A 22,192-nucleotide genomic window follows, 5' to 3' on the forward strand; every position below is an offset into this window, starting at 1 on the left:
TTACCTAATAGACATATACTAATGTAATTTTTTCTTTAGGTAGAAGAAAATCCCCAATCCCTAATTTATATTTCCTCTAAATGCAGAGATGGAAGAGGCTTTTCAATCTTGCAACCTTTATGGTCTCTTCAGAAGTGAGTTCTAAATATCTGCAATCATACCAGTTGTCTCTATTTCCTTGAGTTGGTAGTATATTTACGTTCGGTGAAATAAAACCACCCTTATGGCACTCTCACACCTCCTTTTAGAGGAGGATATAAGCAAGCTCTTAGTGTGTCACATGAAATTTACACTTGCCCTAGGCTGGGTAGCCTGTGTGCTGTGGGAACAGTGGCTGAGCTACTCCTGCTTCTTGTGGTAGGCACCTCCCCACAGAGCAATGGTATTACTTAGCTAAAGAAACACAGTATAGCCCTTTAGAGAGATGATACTTTCCTTTGTACGTTGAACAACCTGGACATCTTCAATGTATGATAAACACCTGCCTCATAGATACTTATTTCTCATAATTTCTCTAAATTTAAATTTTCTGAATATGCTTTCAAATATATTATTGTTAACTTGAACTTATTAACTAAAACAGAAGGAGGGCTGCTCGTTAAGGTGATGGAAAAGAACATCTTCTGACTGGAACCCTTTTCTTGTGATTATCCATGGGGGAAAAACTCCTGTTTTTCTCCTGTGCTATTACACATCTCTGTAAGCTGTCTGTCCTGTCTTCCTTAAAATCCCCATAGCTTTCAGCTTTGGGAGACACTATAGTACCACCTAGTCCAGATGGAAGTACTGTGCTGCTGGAAATCCCTTGCCAATCTCTGTCCCTGATAGCAGTTTCTGAAGCATTTTGTGAAAATCTGTTCAGAGCTGTTATCATTTCATATTTATGTGCCAGTTCTCTCTTTCTCTGTTTCTCCCAAGTACCTGCATCTGGGGTTCCTTAAAGCTTCCTTTGGAGTTGACAAGGTGTTCCAATGTGACCAGTGGAAAAGGGCACCAAAAACATTTCTGTTGCAAAACTGCTTATTTTCCCTTGGGTAAAATCTTGATTGTTTGTTGTTTTGTTTTGTTGTTGTTGTTTGGGTTTGGTTTTTGTTTGTTTGTTTGTTTTAAAGAATAAAGAGTCCCTTGGGACTGCTTGTGAGGGTAAGATAAACAGGAATTGGCCCCATGTCATAACCATCTATTATTAACACAAAGAGCAAGGGCCCCGTCTTGCTCTCCTTGCTAAAAGCAGTTTTTTTAATAGGAATTACTAAATATGAAAAATGTGTGTTTTCCTCATTAATGTGGCAATATTCCCTTCCAGCAGTGTAAAAAAAGAAAAAAAAAGTCATCATGAATCTTGGTGTACAATCACACAATTGCATTATTTTATATTGCAGTAGGCTGTTTGCAATAAACACCTCATTCCAAGAAATATATGTATTACAGTATTTTCAAAAACCACTTCAGCTACTTTCACGCATATTTTTTTCATAGTACATCTTTTCATTTTATGGCTGAGTTATGACTGGGTTTTCTTTTCTAGTGTTTTTATGACTGAGGTAAACTTTTTTTTTTTTTTTGATAGCAGCTAGTTTGAAAATGGTGCCATTTTCCCCTCTACTACAGCAGAAAATGTTTGACTTTTTCCTTGATGACACTCCCACCTCTGCTCCCTCCAATCCCCTCCCTCAGTTATAACTACAAGCGCTATTGGAGAACTGAAATAATTTGATCCATGTTGCCACACTGCGTTGTGGCAGAGAGGTAGTTTTGGTGGCTGATATTTCCGTTCACCTTTATAGGATGAATACTAGGTTGGATTGCTTTTTTGTCCTGTAACTTTATGACCTCCTCTGTATCTGGTATTTCTACCCTAATATTTGAGAGAATTGTTCCATAATATTTAATACAAACTCCCTATCTCTGTAAAGGATCAGTTTTTGTGTCTTCCCACCCATTTGCTTTTTCATCTGTTCATTGCTAATTCTGAGAGTTGTGCCAGTCCCTGCTATATAACTTGAGCCTTGGGTGTTAATAGAGGTGTTTAATCCATGTTCCTTCACTTCTGGCTATAAATCTATGTTAGGCAGAACAAGGGTTGCTATAATCCTGTTGATTGCACCTCAGTTGTAGACCAGTCCTGTGCTAGCTACAGTATTTTTAAGGTGGCTTTGGACAATCAGTCTGGCACAGACCACATGCAGTGCAGCCCAGAATCTGGAAAAAAATATAATTATGATAGGAGGCCAGGTGTTTCCATGGTGTATGCAGAAAGACAGGAATTGCTGTATTGGATCAAACAAGTGGCTTGTCAAATCCATTACTCTTCTGCCAGCAATGTCCGATAGCAGATGTTTGGAATAAAAAAAAGATAAAAGAACATCAGTTTTGTTTTTCTTCAACCCTGAAGCGTTCTATACAGCTCTGTTGTATTTCCTTTATATCCTTTCTTGAGTCATTTTGTCATTCAAATGTTAGAATGATTGTTTTCATTTCATGCTATAGATATGTTCTAATCCATTTAAGCTCCTAGTGTATTTTTGTGATTTTTATTATGTTTGTGGCCTCAGATTTAAAGAGACTGGAAATTCTACAGATGTTTGCATTATTAACTGTTCAAGCCTTAAATGTGTACTTTGAACTTGACTGAATAGCCCCTTTAGGATCTGACATAGAAGCATACCCAGTAACACCACTAAATTGATTTCTGTGCATTTAGAGATGTAGATTTGAAAGAGTTTGATTGAAAAAACTAATTCATCATTTTTAAACTATGTGTAGGACAAATACAGTACAATTTTATTACCGCAACTTCCTTTTCTGCATCTATAGACACTTTGAGCTGTGGAAGGGTTAAACCCCGACCCCCAGGCAAGCAGCATATCACTTTCCTTAAAATGCCATTGGGAAACCGAGATAAATGGTGAAGCATTTTCTGTGTTGACATGATGTTCGCCTGTCCGATTGCATCCTTCCCAACAGACAGCAGAGAAGCAATTACAAAAAAAGACATCTGTGCCAAGGTTTGGCTAGCCAGGGAGGGCAAGCTCTTGTGTTTAAGAGGTAGAGAATCCAATCGATGAAAATGTCTGGGCCTGTTAGCACCAATAAAGCTGAAGGCCACTGGGAAGCTCAGAGAGGGTCTTTTGTTGCGGAGATAGAAAAGAGGCTGAAGCTGTGACACTTGGGGAGGAATAGGGTCAGCTAGTACGATCATCCATCTTCCTCAATGGCAGCTTTCTGTCAGTTTTTAACCCTGCTCAGCAGAGGATCTAAACCTCTATTGTTGGCACCAGCCAATTCTCAGCCAAGTGTAAATGAAGTTAATATTCACTGACCTTATGCATAGCCAATGAAGGCCCTTGATGTCATCCTGGAAATAATGTTATCTGACACTTCAAAAAGCAGATGTTGGCAGGTTGTTTGTGGTTTTTTGCTGAGCCAGTACGCAAAGACGCATTGTTTAGGAACCTCACATTTAAACTGATTTCCATAATAACCACAAATAGGCCTTTTTGACCTTAAATTGACAAAGTTATGGTTTTAGTTTGCATATCATTATACACTGCTCACAAAGCTCAGCTAACCTGCACTAAGTGATCAGGGAGAAGTAGCTTAGTTCACTTAGATAAGAAATATATGGGTCAGTGGGCAAATTTTATTTATGCTGATAAAACAATGAGTAATTAAAATAGTTTAAATAGTTCAAAGCAGACATTTTTAGAGCACAATGAAGAATAGCATTTATTTCGTAACATACCTTCATGAAAGGAAATATATCACTGAAATGAAAAAACCAAACACAAATGCTTCCAGGGGTACAGCTTTTATTTTGAAAGGCCTATTGAAAGCAACAGTTAAGGTCTTCCTTTGTCTCCAGTAATATTTTGTCATGGTGAAACATGATTATTCTAATACTCTTTTAATTACAGAAAGTTGAATAGTTCTTATAGGTTCCGCTTTGCCAGAAGTTTATCTAAGACAGCAGCATACTGATGATAACTGTATTATATGGTGCTTTTCAGCCAGACAGATCCCCAAACCTACCACAGATCTCTACAAACAGGACACATCTGCGCTCTTCTTGTGTAAAAGCTAGTGTCAAACATATGTTGCAACTCTGGGGTGAAACACTATGGTTCTTTTTAAGGCACAGTGCTATTTTTCAGCAGCCAGTGGTTCTGATTTGAGGAAACATATAAGCCTGTATCATGTATGGGAGGTGAAAAACAGTTTGATTTGGTTTATTTTTTCTTGTAAATTATCTATAATTCTGGCTCAAGCGTGCTTACCTTATGAGAGATAAGCATAAAAAGGGTAATAAAGTACAGATGCAGGATGAGTAGTCATTATTAATAAAAACTTTCAGCTGTATCAACCGGTGAACCAGGTTTTTCCCCTCTGTCTACAAAATGCAGTAGTAGGTAACAGCAGTCTAGAGAATTCTCTATTATGCCATGGTATTGGTGTTAAAATACATTTGAATTACAATTGAAGTATAGTTAGTGGCTTTCAGACTGTGATCCATACCTTTGTTTTGAAAAAGAACTCAAAGTACCACTTTTTTTTTTTTTTTTTGGTCAAAGAATGAGTTAATAGTTGAACTGAGAAAGCCTGATAACCACAGTTGCTTGGGAGGCAATTATCTGACAAGCTGGCAAAGATGAGAAATACCAGAACAGATCTGCATCTAATTGAAATCACTCACATCTGATCTTAAGATAAACAGCCCGAGTATTTTTGGAAACTGTTTTATTGATTGTGTTCTTCCCATCAGTTGTGTTTGTTTATACCTGTTAGAGAAGTGAACATGTTTCCTGTAGTAACAGATTTCCTTAGAAACTCATCAAGCTAGATTTTTTGGTATGCCTTTGCTCAATATTAACTCCCACCAGATGGGATTCAAAAAAAAAAAAAAAAAGGCGATAAATAAATTCGTGTTTCTGGATGAAATTTTAAGAAATTGATGATTGATTTTGTTTGAAGTACAGCATTGTATTTCATTAACTTCTGATTATTTGTGTGCTGTCTGTGACATGATGGTTCAGTCACATAGCTCAGATGATTAAAAGGCTAATTTTAGTTTGGGACTGATTTTAATGGGGTATCTGATAGGACTAATTTGTCCAGATAGATTAACTCAGGTCCCCAACCCCCATCCCCTCTCTAATGCCATATTCAGTCTGTTCTACAATCATTTTGAAAATACCTGAAGTTAGACAAAATTTTCTGAAATACAGAATTACAGCCAGGTACTGAACAGCGTGGAAAGAGCAATGAGCCAGAAAGCACTGAAAACAATGAGGCACCTTAGTGGGCCTTTAACAAGCCCTAAGTCTGCTAAGCAAGCAAATTAATTTGTTCAAGACTTTACAAAGACCCATTTCTTCTGTAAGTTATATTGAGTAATAACCAGATTGAGTCATATTTTCATTTTACTGCCATGCTATAAATTGGTTCATTTCTGGCTCAGTTTTGATAGTCTGTCCCTTTGTCAGGCTTTATCCTATGAAAAGTGTAGAATGCCAAAAGAAACAGCAAACTGACCCTATTTTGCCCTCTACTCCAGCAGAAAAGGATACAGAAGAACAGAAGTTTATTTCCTGTTTCTGGGATGAGACACTGAAAGAGAAATTTGCCTTTGTGAATTAAGCCATGGGCAGATTGATTCATTTCATCCTGTTGGTATTGAATATTGTTCTTGTTTTAGTTGAAAGTTTGTAAAATGCTAACTTTCCATGGGCAGACCACTGAGGAAGTGATCCAAAAATAATATAAATTGAAAGTGTTTGGTTTAATGTACTTTCTTGTTTGTTTGCGGTTTGTTTTTTTTTTTTTTTTTCCTTTAAACAAAACAGAACAAAAGATTCTTTGGACTAAATGTCATCAGAAGATTCATTGGGGTATAGGGACACAGCTAGCTGTGAGCTGGGGGGGTGTGAGGTGGTGTCTCTCTTGTTATTGGAAGGTAGGAATCAGCCTGACAATACCAACAGAGGGTTTGCTGGTGACATTGTTTCTTTGTCTGGCAGTTCTGATGGAAGAAATCTGTAAGGGACTGGGAATCTGATGTTCTTGCTTGGAGCTAGGTTGATTTTGCTTCTGATTAATCTCATCTATAAGAGGTGAGGTCTTCAACAGCAGATTTTTTGGCTGGTTCTGTTGTTTAGAATAATATATAATTTTCACCTCTGGACTTTGGGCCTCTGCAGAAATAGTCTGTACGGATCCAAGTTCATTTGTATTGCACTGTCAGCATAGCTGTGATTTTTATTTGACAGTTACATCAGTGGGGAAGAGAAGAGTGGAATTTGATATGAAAAATTTTGTTCTCCAGAGCTTCTAGAGAAGGTCTTTGAATTTGTAGTGTGAAATCTTTAGTGCGTCTGCAGATGATTTGTACTAATAAAGAATAACCATCAAAACTCTGTTGGAGAAAATAATATTGGAAGAGAAGAGCACAGAAAAATCAATTGTATGAGGAGATAGAATATTTAGTACTGACTCATCTCCCCTAATCAGTAGAAAAATGGATTATATGACTAATAAAGAATCACCTCAAAGAGAACAGTTAAGCTATGTACCATTTTGTTGGGCAGATCAGAAATATTGTAAATAACCTACCAGTTATGAAATATGTGATTTCACAACAAATAAAATTTGCCATATGGGGAAAAAGTATTCAATTAAATGTACCACTTTATTGTTTCACCTGCTAACAAGGGTAGCCTTTTTTTTTTTTTTTTTTTTTTTTTTTTTTTTTTTTTTTTTTTTTTTTTTTAAGTCAGAAATATAATTTACTCCACCCACAGAAAGCACTGAATGGCTTAAAACACCTGCTGTCAAACTGAAGCCTGGGGATATATCACAGGGGAGAGAGAAAGAGAAGGTAAGACAATGATGAGGGACTGTGGACAAGTGAGGAGATGCAATCTGAGGACAAGACTTTGGGCAGGGGCTGAGTTTGAGGATGGAGGTATTTCTCAGCTTCTACCCTGTATCTCAAGAGTGCCAGGCAGTGGATGTGTCAACAGGTGAATGAATACAAATCGAAAGCAGGAGTTTTCATCACCGTGGTAGGCATAGCATTTAATCTCTCGCATACCACAGCAAAGTGGTATCTGAATGCTGTGCAAACAGCCAGGGCCTCAGCCAGTGTGTGGTGTGTGGCTGGGAGCTGCCTGTCGCTAATGACACAGGATCACGCAGGCACCCTTGCTCTGTATGATGAGTTCTTTACTCAGGGCTTTGCCTTTGTTTCATAAAGTCAATAATGCAAATGCATGAGAATAAAGGTGAGGCCTGACCTTGCCCCTTTGAAGTTACTGGGAGATTATCTTTCATAGGCGCTAAGGTCTATTCGTTACCTCTGTTTTGGTTTTTTGTTGTAACAGTTTTCAAAGTGCCTTTCACATGCACACAAAAGATCACTGTTTTAATAGATGAAATATCAATGGTGAATGTAGAAATGCCTTTCATAAGTAATAAAAAAGGGCTCATTTTTAAGTGTAGCAATATTCTTATTTAGTGGAGGAGAATAAGGTGCGTTCTTCCTCTTTTCTGCTGCTCCTCTTTTCCCCTCAAATGGCGGAGGTGTGACAAAAGGTTAGATTTTTGTACTACCTGTACAAAAGACTTCACCGGGTTTTATGCACATGGAAAGAGAGACAGGAATTGTGTAAGATCACTTAAGAAAAAAAGAAGAGGATGCATTTTGAATTTATGATCTTGACCTAAGGCGATCGGGCTCTGTGCTTCTCATTAAGCGAGTTGGAATGTCTCTTTTCTCTCTCCACCATCCCTAAGTGCCTGAAAAACTGGAAATTAAAAGATGAGTTGCACAGAAGTAGAAGGGTTCTGAATCTCAGAATTTACTGTTGTTTATTTTTATTTCTTTTAACTTCTTAAGCTTTAGACAGGCTTGCATAGCTGATGTAGCTAAAATTATTTGGGTCCCCAAAACATTAGGAATTTCTAAAATCATCATTATTCTTTAATCTCTATGTATGCATCTGTTCAGTCTCTGAATGTAGTTGGATCATCTTTACAGAATATTTTCTACGACTGGAAAGACTAGAACCTATTTTTATCTCAAGCCAGAATTTAGATGATCATTCAGAAACAACAATAACAAAAACCATGTGATTCTTAGAACTGGAATATAAAATAGATTATCAATTGGTTTAGGATTATAAATTTAAAAAGAAGTAAAAAATTGATAACTTCATATGCTCAAGTATACTTAGATTTTGAAGTCCATGGTAAAATCCTCACTTAATTGCAAAGTTCTTTTCTTCATATTTCATCATATCAATATGGGATTTTTTTTTTTTTTTTAGCATGCTTTTAGTTATGATAAATCAATATATCTTGAATGAGTAAGCCAAAGATCTTAGCTAATGTCAAACACCAGTGACAGGACTGCTTCGAAAGTTGTGATAGCCTAATCATAATGAGTTCAAGCAACTTTTGCCTGTGTGAACCCATCATCGGCACAGTGTCTCCAAGTGTGGGAGAATATTTATTTATTGTGTAGGTATAAACAATGACAGAATTTAACTTGTGGAAACACTGTTACCACTGATGAGGAATGGGGAGGCAAGAAGCCTTGAAAGTTACAAAATGAAAACTTTGTATTACTGGTGAATAGCAAAACCATCCTTTTTCTTGCAAACTAAGCACATTTCCTGCAGAATTCACCAAGCAGACCATTAGCATGGATAGTTGTCTCTCTCCCATATGACTGTAGAGGCCCTTTTGGAGTGAAATCTTGCTACTGCCTGCATGTATAAAATACTCACAACAGCCAGACTGCGGAGGACTTTGGGCACATGAGATCTGGCTCTTTCACAGCTCATGCAGCACATCAGGGAGCACAGGACTTGCATTCCAATGTCTGTGTAATTGGAGTCTCCCTATGGGTAAAATTTAGGTTAAGAGTGAGGAAATATCCTTCTACACTGAGCAGCAGAAGGTTTCTAGTCAGGGCACACCTGTTTCTCCATGCTGAAGAGTGCAGGATAAAACAGGAATTGTTGGTGCAGAACAAGCATGTCAAGGGGAATCCAGGTTTTAAACTAAACAGGAACAAGTCTTATTCTGTTTGCATGGTTATAATCAGGAACAACTGCCTGTGAAGGCGGCAGTGATCCTCAGCTTGCAAATCAGATGTTTAGCTGTGAGTTCCAGTGTCTGGTCTCTTTGCCATTGACTTCTAAATGGGACTAAATTGTTGGATATGCAGTAGCAGTCTGATTATTTCAGAATTGTATTCCACTGCATTTTCTACTTCATGTGTAATTTTTTACTTCCACTTTAGTAATGCCCAATTCTCTCAGTATACAGCCTTAGAAGTTTACAGCCTTGCTGCTGCCCATTTGTGTTATGACCTCTAATATTCCAAGTATGCTCAACTGCTGCTCTTGCTGAATTAACTGAAACATCCCATCAGTCACCAAATTTCTTCGAACCAACAGGGAGAAACAGAGAAAGCAACTTTAGGTTCTACGCTAAAATTAAAGTGCAGGAAGAGTTATGCTGGACAATAAAATAAGTCTGAATTTGCCTCATTGTGTGAAGTGCCTCTTGCCAGCTCTTCTAGTGTTATTATGAGCTTTATGCCTACTGACTGCTGTACAGTATCAACTCCTGGAGAAATACATTTCAGTTTTCTGTTCTTGAATTCTTTTAAGGCGAAGCTGTCAAACACTTCTGATGTTTGACAAATGCTGTGTAGTTAAGGATACCAAAACAAGATAAGAAGTTATAAAGAATAATCAAAAAAGAAAAATGGAAATGTTCATATTTTAAAGTCTTCAATGCCAATAATGAGAACCTCCTGTAGTTAACCCTTCTGTGTGCCCATCATTCATTAGGCAAGGAGTTTAAAGATTTTTGTTGAGATGTGTTTTTCAGACAAGTGCTATTTGTTTGGGGCTGTGTGCCAGAGTCCAATGTAATCTGTTTGCTCCAGAGGAAGAAAGCAACTCCTTCTGGGGAGTATTATTCTTAGACTAAGAGAATCTCTTTCTATTTTTGTCACAAAGCTATCACCTATGGTGCACTTCAGGCCTGAAGGGGATCATCTCGGAGTTAAAAATGGTTGTTCTTCTATTAATAAAACACAGTGTATTATGTTTGTTCCTGTCCTTGCTACTTTCACAGAGGCATCACATTTGAAGTTGTTAAGAAGTCGTTGATACATTTATTCTCACCACAATGCACTAATAGCATTCAAAGCCATTAGTAGCTGGCTATTGTGCATTTGCAAAAAGTTGCAGTGCTAGGTCAGTGAACATGATACTTTTCTGTGATAAATGAGAAATATTAATATATTAGACCAGAAACAGATTGAAAATATTTCTAGTGTCAGCTTTCTCTCTTACATTTAACTTTCTTGTTTTTATGTTGCTTCAGTCTGAGGTAGGTCCTAATTATATATGGATAATTTTACATTATTATTATCAATTTGAAACGATGATTAAACATAGTTTGGCAAACTTACAAAAATGAAGTAATGTAGTAAAAGATAACCCTCTAACATGATCAGAAGTCTCATACTCTACTTTTCTGCCTCAGTAAGCACAAAGAATTAATAGAATTTCACAGTGCATTGCTAGAAATTCAGAAAAAAACAAAATCATATGTAAGTCAGGGACAAGCAAAATAATTTTCTGCCTATTTGTAGAATGATCTCTCTTAATTCGGCCACTGGTACAACTAATAAGTTCCTGAAAATCATAAGCTTTGTGAGCAAAATATCACTTTCTGTAAAATATTCCAATTTATGCATGCTTTTCTGCCACCACAGCTTATTTGCATGAGATAGGTTCATCCATGTTTCCATGAAAACAAATGCCAAACCTCCTGCTGAATTTATTTATCAAGCATTGCATAAAAACTGGATGCCATTTTCTGTTAAGCTATTCCCACTGGATTTTTGTCAGTGAACGTTAAAAGGTGAAGTTTTGGTCTAGGTGAAGTGAATGGTGTGAATCTTAGTTTAACTGGACCAGCAGTTGACCCAAAGCATTCTGCTTATTATCTTATATTCCTTTTCATGACAGCTAATTGTGACGTCACAAAGCAGAGTGTGAGACAGACATCAAGAGGAGATACGTTTCTAAGCATTGTAGATAATGATTTATTTTAAACGTGACCTGTAGTAAAAGAAAATAAATGGTGGAAAATCAGGGATGTTTAAAGATATTTCATAACTTACTATTAGAAAGAGTTGGTATTTTTATTAAGCAATGACAAAAAGGAGAAGGAAGCTTAAAAATTTCTATGTGATTTTTAGCATAGTTATAATGACTATCTACATGCATCACTTTCTATACTAAATTTTGATGTGAAAAATGTACAGGATACTGACCAATATAGGATCAAGGTTTCTCTTTCTTTTTGATTCCAGAAGTGTTGTCCACTGTTACAGGAGAAGTGAACTTAATCAGACGTGACTTGACTTTACATCTGTGCGGGAGGTTATCCCTTGAAAAGGGTAGAGTTGTGAATGAAACCTTTGTCTTCAGCGTCCTTGTAATCCTGCAGTACAGTTGAGCATGTTAGCTCAGTTGGAATAATGTACTGACTTTCTAAAGATGAAAAAAAAATTAAGCCCTTTCCTCTTTTTAGGTTCCCAATGCTGTACTTCCTTAGATTTCACACTACCTGCATTGGGTTTAGCAACTCTGATTTCAGTCTGTCACCTTCCCAGGCTAAATATAAAAAATGGTAGGCTCCTCTCCTTGAAGGAGAATATTTAAGAAATGCAGTCCCAGTGAGAGTGCTGTTTTGTAGCAGCAGGGATTCTTTTTTCCTGTCATTTTCTTAATTCGGTCTCTGTTTCAAATCTTTATCAGCACCTGTCCTTTTAAGGAAATAGATTAAAATGTCTGAGGGTAAATGGAGGGTTGATTTGGTGTGAATGTACAACTTCTGTGCATTTACAAGGCATGCAGCTATGAACAGGGATACCACATGCTTTCGTATCCTTACTGACTCTTAACTGCTTTGCTTCCTTGCCTTTGGGCATGCTGATTTTAGTTCTCCTATCACCATATTAGGCATAAATTAAATGTATATTTGAAAAGAAATTCGATATTTTTTTAGAACAAGGAGCATGTGAGACTGTTGTATGAAATGCTGGATCATGCAGTCTGGGCTGGAGAGGGGCTATTGATTACAAAACTATGGGGGTATAGAAGGAGTGAATACTAAAGATATTTGGTTTGATAAAATGATAACAATATTCTGAAATAGTACAGAATATATTGCAGTAGCTCAAATATATTGATGACTGTCTGACTAGGTTAGAGATAAAAGCAGTAGACATGCATTTGCTCTGCTTGCTCTCATTTCATTTCATCATAGTGAGTCACATAGGCATCAAGATTTATATGTGTCTGATAAGTAGTCGGGGAGAGAGTGCTAATGATGGTTGTAATGCTTTCTAGAATTCTATTTCTTCTGACTTTGGTTGACATTGTGACTCTAAATACTGCAGACTCTGTAAATTAGTAAGTGGAAGACAGAGTGGGGGACAAGCTGCCTCAGAATTCACATCACGCTCATCAATATTTAGTCATCCATAGGTTGATTTTTTTAAATTTCCCCCTACCCACTCACCCTGTGTCTGGGCGGCAGAATGCATGGTCCTCCACAGGGAATATTTATCAGATTGGAATGTGCATTTATTGGGAGAAAATCAGGGAAAGTCATAAAACATGCTGAGGTTTTTTTGTACATACAGGGAACTTATTTTTCCTTCAATTCAAAGAAAATCCTTTTTCATCAGTGATCAGTTCAGAATGGAGAGATTTGGCTGAGTCTTACTGATTCACACGGGACAACTGTCTCTAGTATAATCTGTTTCTGATGATGGCCCTAGCACTGACATGACAGATGCTTGGAAAGCTGCTGTCCCTACTGCCGCTCTTGTTGACACCATTACAAATTCTTAAAGGAAAGTTGCAATGACTTTTATTCTAGTTGAAAAAAAAGACCCACAGTTAAAACCAAGACAGCCTTTTACAGCCTGATCCTATGGGATCTCTCTTGCCATCATGTGCTTTTGGATGGTCTTAACTGGAGGTATTGTGAGTTGAAGGTCTTCACCTCTTTAAATGCTTGTTGGAGTTAATAGGAAAATTTGGAATATTGTGAAGTGTTTGCACATCTCTTACTGTCTTCATTTATATGACTTAGGTGTCTGCTGCTGTTGTAGCAGTGGTCCTTAGAGGAGCTACTTTTCCAGGACATGAACAAAGACAGGAGTGACAGTATTGCAGCTAGAAAAAAACATGGGAAAAGATAGCTATGGGCAATTTCCACTGCTCTTAATAAGTAGCAAGAGCAAATACAGCAGAGAAAATCAATAAAAGCCCTTTGTCTACCTTCTTACTTCCACAGCCCTCTCCTGAAATCCACAAGAAAAAAGATGCAAGAATAAAACATTTATCTTCAGTATGCTGTCTGTTAGGTATATCCTGTGGCTGACAGCAAGGCTTTTCTCAATTTTATCACTTCGTTCTTGTTTTGGTGGAGAAGAGAGTCAGTTCATTCTATTGGCTGTTAGAAAGTATTCTCTATTCTAGTGATATTTTTCTTTGACCAGTTTAATTTCTGAAATTGCACAGATCCTACTGAAGGCTGCTTAGTGTTTTTATGGCTACATATTTCAGCCAGACTTTAAGAAGAGGAATCAGTTGATTCTGGGGTGCTCCTGTCCATATGCTGAATGGGAATATATTCCCTCTTTGCTCCTATTTTTCGTTATTTAACCTCAGGAGACAGAGAAAACAAGAGACATTTAGTTGGCTCTGGTCACAGAATTAAGTGCCACAGTGGGGAATACATCCAAAATAAAAAATTTAGACTTAAGGACCCTTGTTATTGAGCAGTGCTCCTTCTAAATATTTTTTTTCCTATGAAGAAGACTGCTTAGCCTGTAAAACTAGACAAATACTTATTTTAGTTAAAAAAGAAGTAGAATGAAATCTCAAAATCAGGTATGGATTTGTTCCACTTCTACTTTATACTTCTGCTTGGAACAGAACAGAGTCATAAGACCTAAATTTTCAGGCTGCACTGTTCCTCATCATTACTAATGAAATTTGAAAAGAATAGGGTATCCACCTTTCTGCAGCTCTTCGTATGAAATCTGATTTGATGGCTGTCATCACAAAGACAAGGATACAAAAATATACATTAGGCTTACAGGTATTTGCATAAAATAATTTTGAAGTAAAACCCGTACTTTGTGTTTGGCTCTCTTGCCATCAGCTGGAACAGTGTATTGAAAGAATGACTAAACTTCTCTTTTTCAACACTGTTCATGATGTGACATAGGCACACTGCACGTATATTGTTGTTGGCTTGGTCACTTCGGAGTAAGAGCCTATGAAGACAGACCCACTGAAAAAGTATGTTGTGTTCCCTAATGAGGGAATAGGAGTTTAAAATCGGCAGATGGGTTTGGTGTACTCAGTGCCGGCAATTAAAGCTGAAAAAGACAAGGCAGTAAGATGTCAGTATGCCTAGAAGAACAGCATATACATTGTCTGATATAAAAATGGTAATCTCGAAGAGGTAAGATAAATTACCACGATGATAAGTAACTGTGCTGATCTTCTAGGCAACTTATCTGTCACCCAGAGAAGCTGTGGATTCCCCATCTCTGGAAGTGTTCAAGGCCACTGGTCTAATGGAAGGTCTCTGCCCAAGCCAGGGGGTGGGGATGTTGGGGGGGGATTGGAACTAGATGATCTTTAAGGTCCCTTTCCACCCAAGCTATCCTATGATCTATGATTCTTTCAAGGAATAGGTACTTCATAGGAATATCTTCCCAAGTTCATTGAAAATTTAAAGTAATTTTATTTAAAGAAATGGAGAATAAAGAAACTGACTGCAGCTTTAAACTGGTTTTGATGCAAAACGAAAATTAAGGAGATAATGCAGATGTATGAGTTGCCAAATGTATTATTCTTTTATACAGGAAAATTACCTTAATAGTGTAGACCTAAACAATACAGAATTAAGGTAACTGCAGAAATTTAGGAACTAAAAGCAGCAGAAGTTTGGATTGTCTGTTTGACCTTCATGAGAACAGCAGTGCAATCAATCTTTTAAGTCTACCAGAACTGGTATGAAATTTGAACAGGAGACATAAATTTTGCTGCATATGTAAAAACCTGCATGTAAGTGGACTATATACCTGTCAAATCTTTAGCTGAACAGTATAGACTTAGATAATACCACAACTCAATCCCTTCCTCAAGTTTTGTGTTATTGGATTTGATTTACTAGTGAAACCACACGTATCCTACCTAATCTTGCATTTTGGGTCTGTTTGGGGTTTTCCTTCCTCCCCTGTTCTCTTCTGATTTTCTCATTTGAAAGGGGTGCTTCACTTTTTTTTTTTTTTTTTTGTGGTGGAAGCTACTCATCTACCAGCATGACATGGCTTTTGTTTTCTTCGTTTGTAAGATTGAGATATTTAATGGATTTTTTGGGGCTGTGTTGTTTTGGGGTTTTTTTAAGCAGGTCAGAACACATGAACTCTTTTGTCTATGTAAAATCTTAAATCTGCGAACCTGTTACAGAGTGACACAAAGGAAAAAAGAGAATTTTATTTCCATATGTCAGTGGACATAAATAAAAGTGCTATGTGCTTAAGCAATGTCAGAAATAATTTATATTAAGTTTTAGGACAATTACTATACGATCGATTAGACTATGGGCTTTGCTGCCAAAGGCTGTTGTAGAAAATCATCACAGAAAAGGTCAAGTAACTGTATTTCTAAGTTTTAAAGCAGTAGCCCATGATTCTGCAGATCAGTTATGGCTGACAGAAAATTTTATAGCAGTTTCACTCCAAATACAAAGCAGATGCTGTAAGTGAATTCAATTAAAAAAAAAAAAAAAGAAAAAGAATTTAAAAAACCAATCAGTACAGCAACCCTAGCAATACTTATTTTCACATTAAATTCCATTTCTTTTTCACTAGCTCCTATTATCAGAGTTCGATGAAACAGTTTTGTTTGACTGTTAATCCACAATATGTCCTACCTTCAGGATTGAAGGAGGATGAGTGAAAATCCAACACAAAGTATGAGCTTTTTGAAATCTCTGATACTACTGGAAAAACATAAGTGCAGAGCACAGATTGGAGGATATATTGGTTTAAGTCTAGGGATTCTTGTTGGGAACCTTACTGTTTGAAAACTGGCATGCCTGGAGTTCTGATGTGCATTTGGGCTCATTCTTGCAAATATGTCCAATAAAGTCACTCTGAAGTCAGACATGTTTGCACACATAGTCAAAACCTCTCTCTGCATTTGAGGAAGATTTCAGTGAACTTTGCATTCCCTTTACATCTTAAAGCTCCTTATTCTGAATGACATTTTGTTTTGACAAAGTTAACAATAATTATCACGTCTTAAAAGCTGCAGCTTAAATGCATATTAGAGTTTCAACCACTTATAGGATAAGGAAACCAAAAGGGCACAAAAATTCTCTAAGGTGCCTTATCAATTCAACATAAGAATTAGTGGCTGGGCAAAGGGGTTGGCACACTTTGTAGTGCAGGGAGTAGCATGTTAATTAGAGATTCCCCAGAAGAGATCCCCCAGAAGAGTCCATAATTAATGCTTGTTGTAGCTTCATGCATATAGTGGCAAATAGCCCAATATATGGCTTTTGCATCTGCTCTTTCAATGATGTCATATGTTAGTTTGTTCCAAAGTTTGAAGAAAGATTAAACATGAAAAGAAAAACAGAGGGTTTTTTCTTTCTCTTAATAATCAATGTGTACTTCATAAAGTCTTCAATAAATTTCTGCAGTCACTAACAACTGAGTATGTTTATTTGTTCTTGGCTTTACCTGAACTATTTGCTACTCCTGCCATTCATCTTTGGCTGCATGATAGGCCAGTAGAGAGAGTTGTATCACTGAAATATGAATGCTCTTGAGGCGTGCATGGGTACACATGTGCCCACAAATTAAGATTCTTCAAATGTGTGTCCTGTCTGTACTGCTGCTGTAATGTAGGAGATTGCCAGCTAGTGTTTGCATTCATATGAAATTAATTTTCATCACCATCCACATAAACATCATAATAGCCTAGCATAGTCATAAATAGCTTGACTGCACCAGTATTTTATTTTGAATCTTGAGAACTAGTTAAAGTACACCAGTTCGTTACTCAAAAGCTCAAATATGCAAACCTCAGCTGGATATCTCATTCCCTGTAGGCATACATTACTGATTTCAGTACAGTCACCAAGACTTTGTGTGACGAGCTATAAAAAGCTCTACAACACTATGTATGTGTATCTGTTTGGTACTTGATAGATGTACCTATATTAAAGAATTGTGAATAATCTACTGTTCTAATTTCTCATCATTACCCAGCTATCATAGGATACTAGATGAATTTATTGCATATGAAATCAGGACGTATTTTATGAGGCTGTGCAGTTGGGTGCCATTTGAGGATTACTGATAATCCTTATGACTGGATGCTCTATATGTTGGCATGCCAGGACAAGTAACTTAGAGAAGGATTTATTTGAAGGTCTTGACTGGAGAGCAATTACACTGACCATTTGCAAGAGGCTGTGGTTGGGTTCATAAACATTGTTTGTCTGGTCTTGTCTGAGGTGGTGTATAGTATGCAGAAATGTGAGCACTAACATATTGACACTGAAATTAGGTGTTGTAATCTTGGGAGAAAACATATCTCGAATGTTAAATCTGTGGCCTGTTGTCAGCCGGGCAGTGGAGATCAACGGATTAATTTGGATGACTTCTTCCCTAAAAATATTCATGCTCTGTATCACATTGGTGCAGGTTTTTTTGATGTTTCCCTTCCCAATAGCCCCTTTTTTTCCCTGCTGAAGCCCTCAAGGCAGACTCAGGATGCTGAAGTCCCAGTTTGACTTTGTATTTAAATCCAGTGTCAGTTGGCCAACCTTTTTCCTTTGTGTAGCTTTCCTGTCACTGCCTCAGAGGAGACCCATTTGAGATCAGTGGGTCTGCTGGACTGGTGTGTGTGCTGGTGATAAGGACGTGGGTTGTGTAATGGAAATGCATCTGGCTGAGTGATTAGAAAAAGTTGGGAAGGGGAGGAACTGAGCCCCACATGAGGACTGCATGCCTGTATTGTTTCCCATTGTTCAGCCCTGTTCCTTAACTCCTAATGGACCTCCATAGCCACTCTGCTCTCTCAATTTGTTCATTCTTTATCTGTATTATAAAATTAACTTCAATTAAATTACTTATATTTAAATTATATTAAATTACTTATATTTTTTATCATTCAGAAAAAGACTTTAATATTTAATGGAGAAAACTAGGAGAGTGGGGGGAGAAGGAGAGCCATACTAGAGGACCCAGATGCTTTTGGGCAATGTAGCAGAACTGAAGATGGAAATGTATTAAAGGCCAGGAAGATATCAGGGAATGCTTTCTATCAGTGACACTGTCTGCTGTTCCCTGGGCCACTGCCATGACTTTCACACCTTCGTGAGTTATGTTTTATTTCTTCCTTGGCAGTCCATCTTCTTGAGAATGAAAGAATAATTTCTGAATAGAGCTGCCTAATTAAAAGCCTTAAACTCCATTCCTAAGTGGAAAACTGAATTCTGCCATGGGCTGTGATGGCACTTCCCTAGAATGAACAGTTTCTTCTGGAAGCTGCATAAATGTTATGCAAGGACAAACTGGGCCTCCTTGCTTGTTACTGAACTTTATATAAGTTTCCTTTTTCACCCCCCCCCCCATTAAACATCTTTTATTTTCTTTGTTTTTCTGTTTTCTCTTTGGTTGTGACTATAACAACCTGCTTCCTTCATTGTTTTTGTTTTTCTCTTTCAGCATCTTCCTCTTTTTTCAAAGAAATGTGCAGCTTTCTGAGATCCAAGGAACCAACATCTATAAATTTGTCTTTCTAACAAACTACACGGAGCTGTTTGAAGAATTACTTGCACAAAAAAATCATTTGAGTTCCAAATTGTTCACAATTAGGATGCTGAGTCACTTCTACCTCTATTATATATTTTATGCAGTGATTTGTCAATCAAAGCCAACAATTAAGCCTTTCTAAATAAAGAATTCATGTTTTCCCCTTGGGATTGTGTCACTAGCAAGGAGCGTGGAGCAATAAGAGTGAACTGTAGAGCAGAACAGTTCATCCTGAGGACTTGATGTCCACACTATAAATTTCATGAGGGGGTTGTTTGTTGTAGGTCTAGTCTGATCCAACTGTGGTTGGAACGCATTACTTTCATTCTTGGAGCACATCTTCTGGTTATTTCCCTCTGAAAACAAACCAGTTCACTTGCTCCGAGACTCCCGTGATGGGAACCAAAACACAATAAACATGGATGACTGGGAAATCCCTTCAAAAGTGCACTCTGTATCCAAACAGAAGTGTGAATGTCAATGCATTCATGTTATATTAGCATTCCTATTATTCCCTTTCAGTTTTCACAAGTTGAAACCCAAGACACAAATAAAAAATGATAATTACAAAGCCCCCAAAATAGAAATTCTAAGTTTCCAAACCCTTAAAAGTTTTGTAAGTGTCTTGGAATATTAGTATTCTTGAAAATATGCCTGACAGCTGGGAGGATACAATGGAGATTGTTCATGTGTCTGTACTGCAGTCTTTGCTATGAAAAACCAGTGGTCTAGGTGGACCTTTGATCTTCCTCATTTTCCATGTCTTTATTTCATGATTCATGTCATCCGTTGTCCGAGACACCTATTACTTCAGTGGGTTTGGATCAAGCCCTCAGGGCTGTAATTACTCAGCTGACTAATGCCAGTAAGTTTTTGGAAATTTGCAGAGAACTAAGCTTGCACACAGTTCCAGTGAACCTGGGCATTGTATGTGTACAGAGCTCTTCTCTTAGGGGTTTTTAAAGGATTAAATGTAATAGTAGTGTACACTGAAACAGAAAGCATGATAATCTTAGTTAAAGAGCTTGATTACATGGCAGAAACAGCGTGGAAGCACACAGTATTTTCAGTGAAAAAAGCTTTTGTGTGGTTAGATGAATATCCTCATCTTCCGTAAAAAAAATAAAGTTCAGGTTTTGAAATTGCTCCGTGCTGGTTCCATAAAGCTTCCTTGGATATCTAGCTCCTTTGTTTTGCAGTGGCATTTAATCACTTGCAGTATCAAACACTCTTCAGCCATGCACATTATTCCTTAATTATATATGAATAAGCCCCTCTTGACTATAAGACATGTTGTTTGTTCAAACGCACTTACAAATCCATTTTCTTATCAGTTCTTTGCTGAACATTTACACAACGGGGTACTGTTTAAATATGAAAATAAACCTTTTATAAAAAAATAGTTTGACCCACCCACCTGGCCTCCATCTGTGATTGTTCTGTCTCTGCAATCTGTTGTCTGCTTTTTCTCAGCGTGTTCTTTATCTTTTCGGATGGCTGCTATCTTTGAGCGACTTTCTTGCCCCTCCCTGTTTTCTCTGTGCTTAGTAGAAAGTGACATTTCCAAATCATAAGGATCAGCCAGACAGATTTGATATGCTCTCTGCTATAAGACACACTTCTGTTCAGAGTATGCAATTAGTAAAGACAACTTCATTTCACAGTATCACAACTCATGCTGCACTATTTAAAGCATTGTGTGAATCCAGGAAGTTTTCTCATAAAAATTTCTACAGATAAATCTGTCAGAATTAGTGATTTTTTTTTCTTACCACATACTTACTGAAGCAAACCCAGAAGAAGTTTTTTCATGTTTTATTCCAGTTCAGTTTCATATCAGTGAATTACTCTAGTAATGCTTTTCCTTTAAATTTTTACTTTTTTTTCATTAATGGAGAGTTGTGTGTTTGTAATCTCTTAATAAACTAACACTCTAATCTTTAGATAAAGAGGTTAAATCCATTTTTGCTTTGAAGGATTATCATGAAATACTTACACAGTTTAAGTTTCCAGTCTATGCATTGATAAAAATGTTATTGTCTTCTGTGAACCTAGAAGGGAATGCCTTCTTAAAGAAATTAGAGTATATTTTTTTTCCTTTTTGGCAGCATTTCTGTTTCTTCCTATTCTAAGCCAAAAGTAACTGTGGAGAACAGTTGCTTTTTTGCATTAAAGTTCCTTCAAAAGCATCACAATGGAATCAAAGGCATGAGCATATTTTTTTTAAGTAGGGCAATCAGCATTAAATGTAGGAATATCTGAGACCAGGATATGCAAGTAAAGATATTTTTAGATTCTATAGCACTGTTGTGAAGAAGCAGAGTAATTTCTCTCTTGCATGTTCTTGGAAGCTGGTCTTTTGTTTGGATGGATTTGCCTGCTTTATAATGATGTCCTTTAGGAATGTGTTACAGAAACTTGTGAAAAATTTCTTCTGGGTTGAGGCCTGGTATGGTAATAGTAGGTCATTGTCCAAAGGAAACAAAAAGGTGTTATTAAGTTATTTTAATTTAATTTCAATTGGAAAGCTTATAGGAGATGCCTGCTTCTGTTCCATTTTATGAGTAAGCCCTCCAGATTTATTTCTTGCCAGCCAATTACAGTTAAATTAAATTAAATATCCACATCAAGGTGATTGTCTCAAAGCTTCAGGAAGAAATAGAATAGATCCATTTGCACCGTGTGCTTTACAGAGAACTTTATCCATGAACCATGAGATCTGAGAGAGATCCGAGATTCCACCTAGACACCTTCATTATTTCACGTGGACCAAAATGATTTCAGTTTATGTGAGGCCCTCATAGGAAACTCTTACCTGGACAGTTAGAGAACAGGATTTTGAGGTATCAGGAGGGAATCATCTATGTGAAGAGGGTATCTATGGAATAAAGATAGACAGAAAGATCAAACTGTTCTCTCTACAGAAGTACAAGAAGTTACTCAGGTTATAGTTTTACTAACTTTACATGTTATTAATCCATTGATTAAACATTGTTGCTGAAAGGAGTGTTTCCGCAATTTCATAGGCCCCTGCTCCTGTGTTAGTGCTTTCAGAGATGCTAAGTGGCTGTAGGGTAAACTGGATTGAGGAACCCGTAAAATGAACAGCACAAAATTTAGTTTTAGAGTAGTATGTCACAAGCTTTTGTACATAAGGCTTTAGTGACGTATGAACGATCATACCTGTATAATAAAGTCATCTTTACATTTTGCAGAAGTAGATTGCTGTTGGGGAGCTGCTTT

At 37.2% G+C, this 22,192-nt stretch overlaps 1 protein-coding gene across 5 annotated transcripts in view; it reads left to right on the forward strand.

Moving 5' to 3' along the window:
- EPHA7 (EPH receptor A7) overlaps positions 1 to 22,192 on the forward strand; it is a 150,664-nt gene that overhangs the window by 21,654 nt on the left and 106,818 nt on the right. Inside the window, exon 4 of one of the 5 annotated variants that reach the window (XM_027893117.1) lies at positions 6,770 to 6,887. The exons of the other annotated variants lie outside the window; for them this stretch is intronic. Coding sequence (XP_027748918.1) covers positions 6,770 to 6,807 — 38 coding nt within the window. The 3' untranslated portion in view covers positions 6,808 to 6,887. Of the gene's footprint in view, positions 1 to 6,769; positions 6,888 to 22,192 lie in introns of those variants that run through there. 5 annotated transcript variants of the gene reach the window in all.

This window comes from Empidonax traillii, unplaced genomic scaffold (assembly GCF_003031625.1).
Source record: "Empidonax traillii isolate 1590-97213 ecotype Southwest subspecies unplaced genomic scaffold, ASM303162v1 scaffold382:size1915631, whole genome shotgun sequence".
In the NCBI taxonomy this organism is placed as follows: domain Eukaryota; kingdom Metazoa; phylum Chordata; class Aves; order Passeriformes; family Tyrannidae; genus Empidonax; species Empidonax traillii.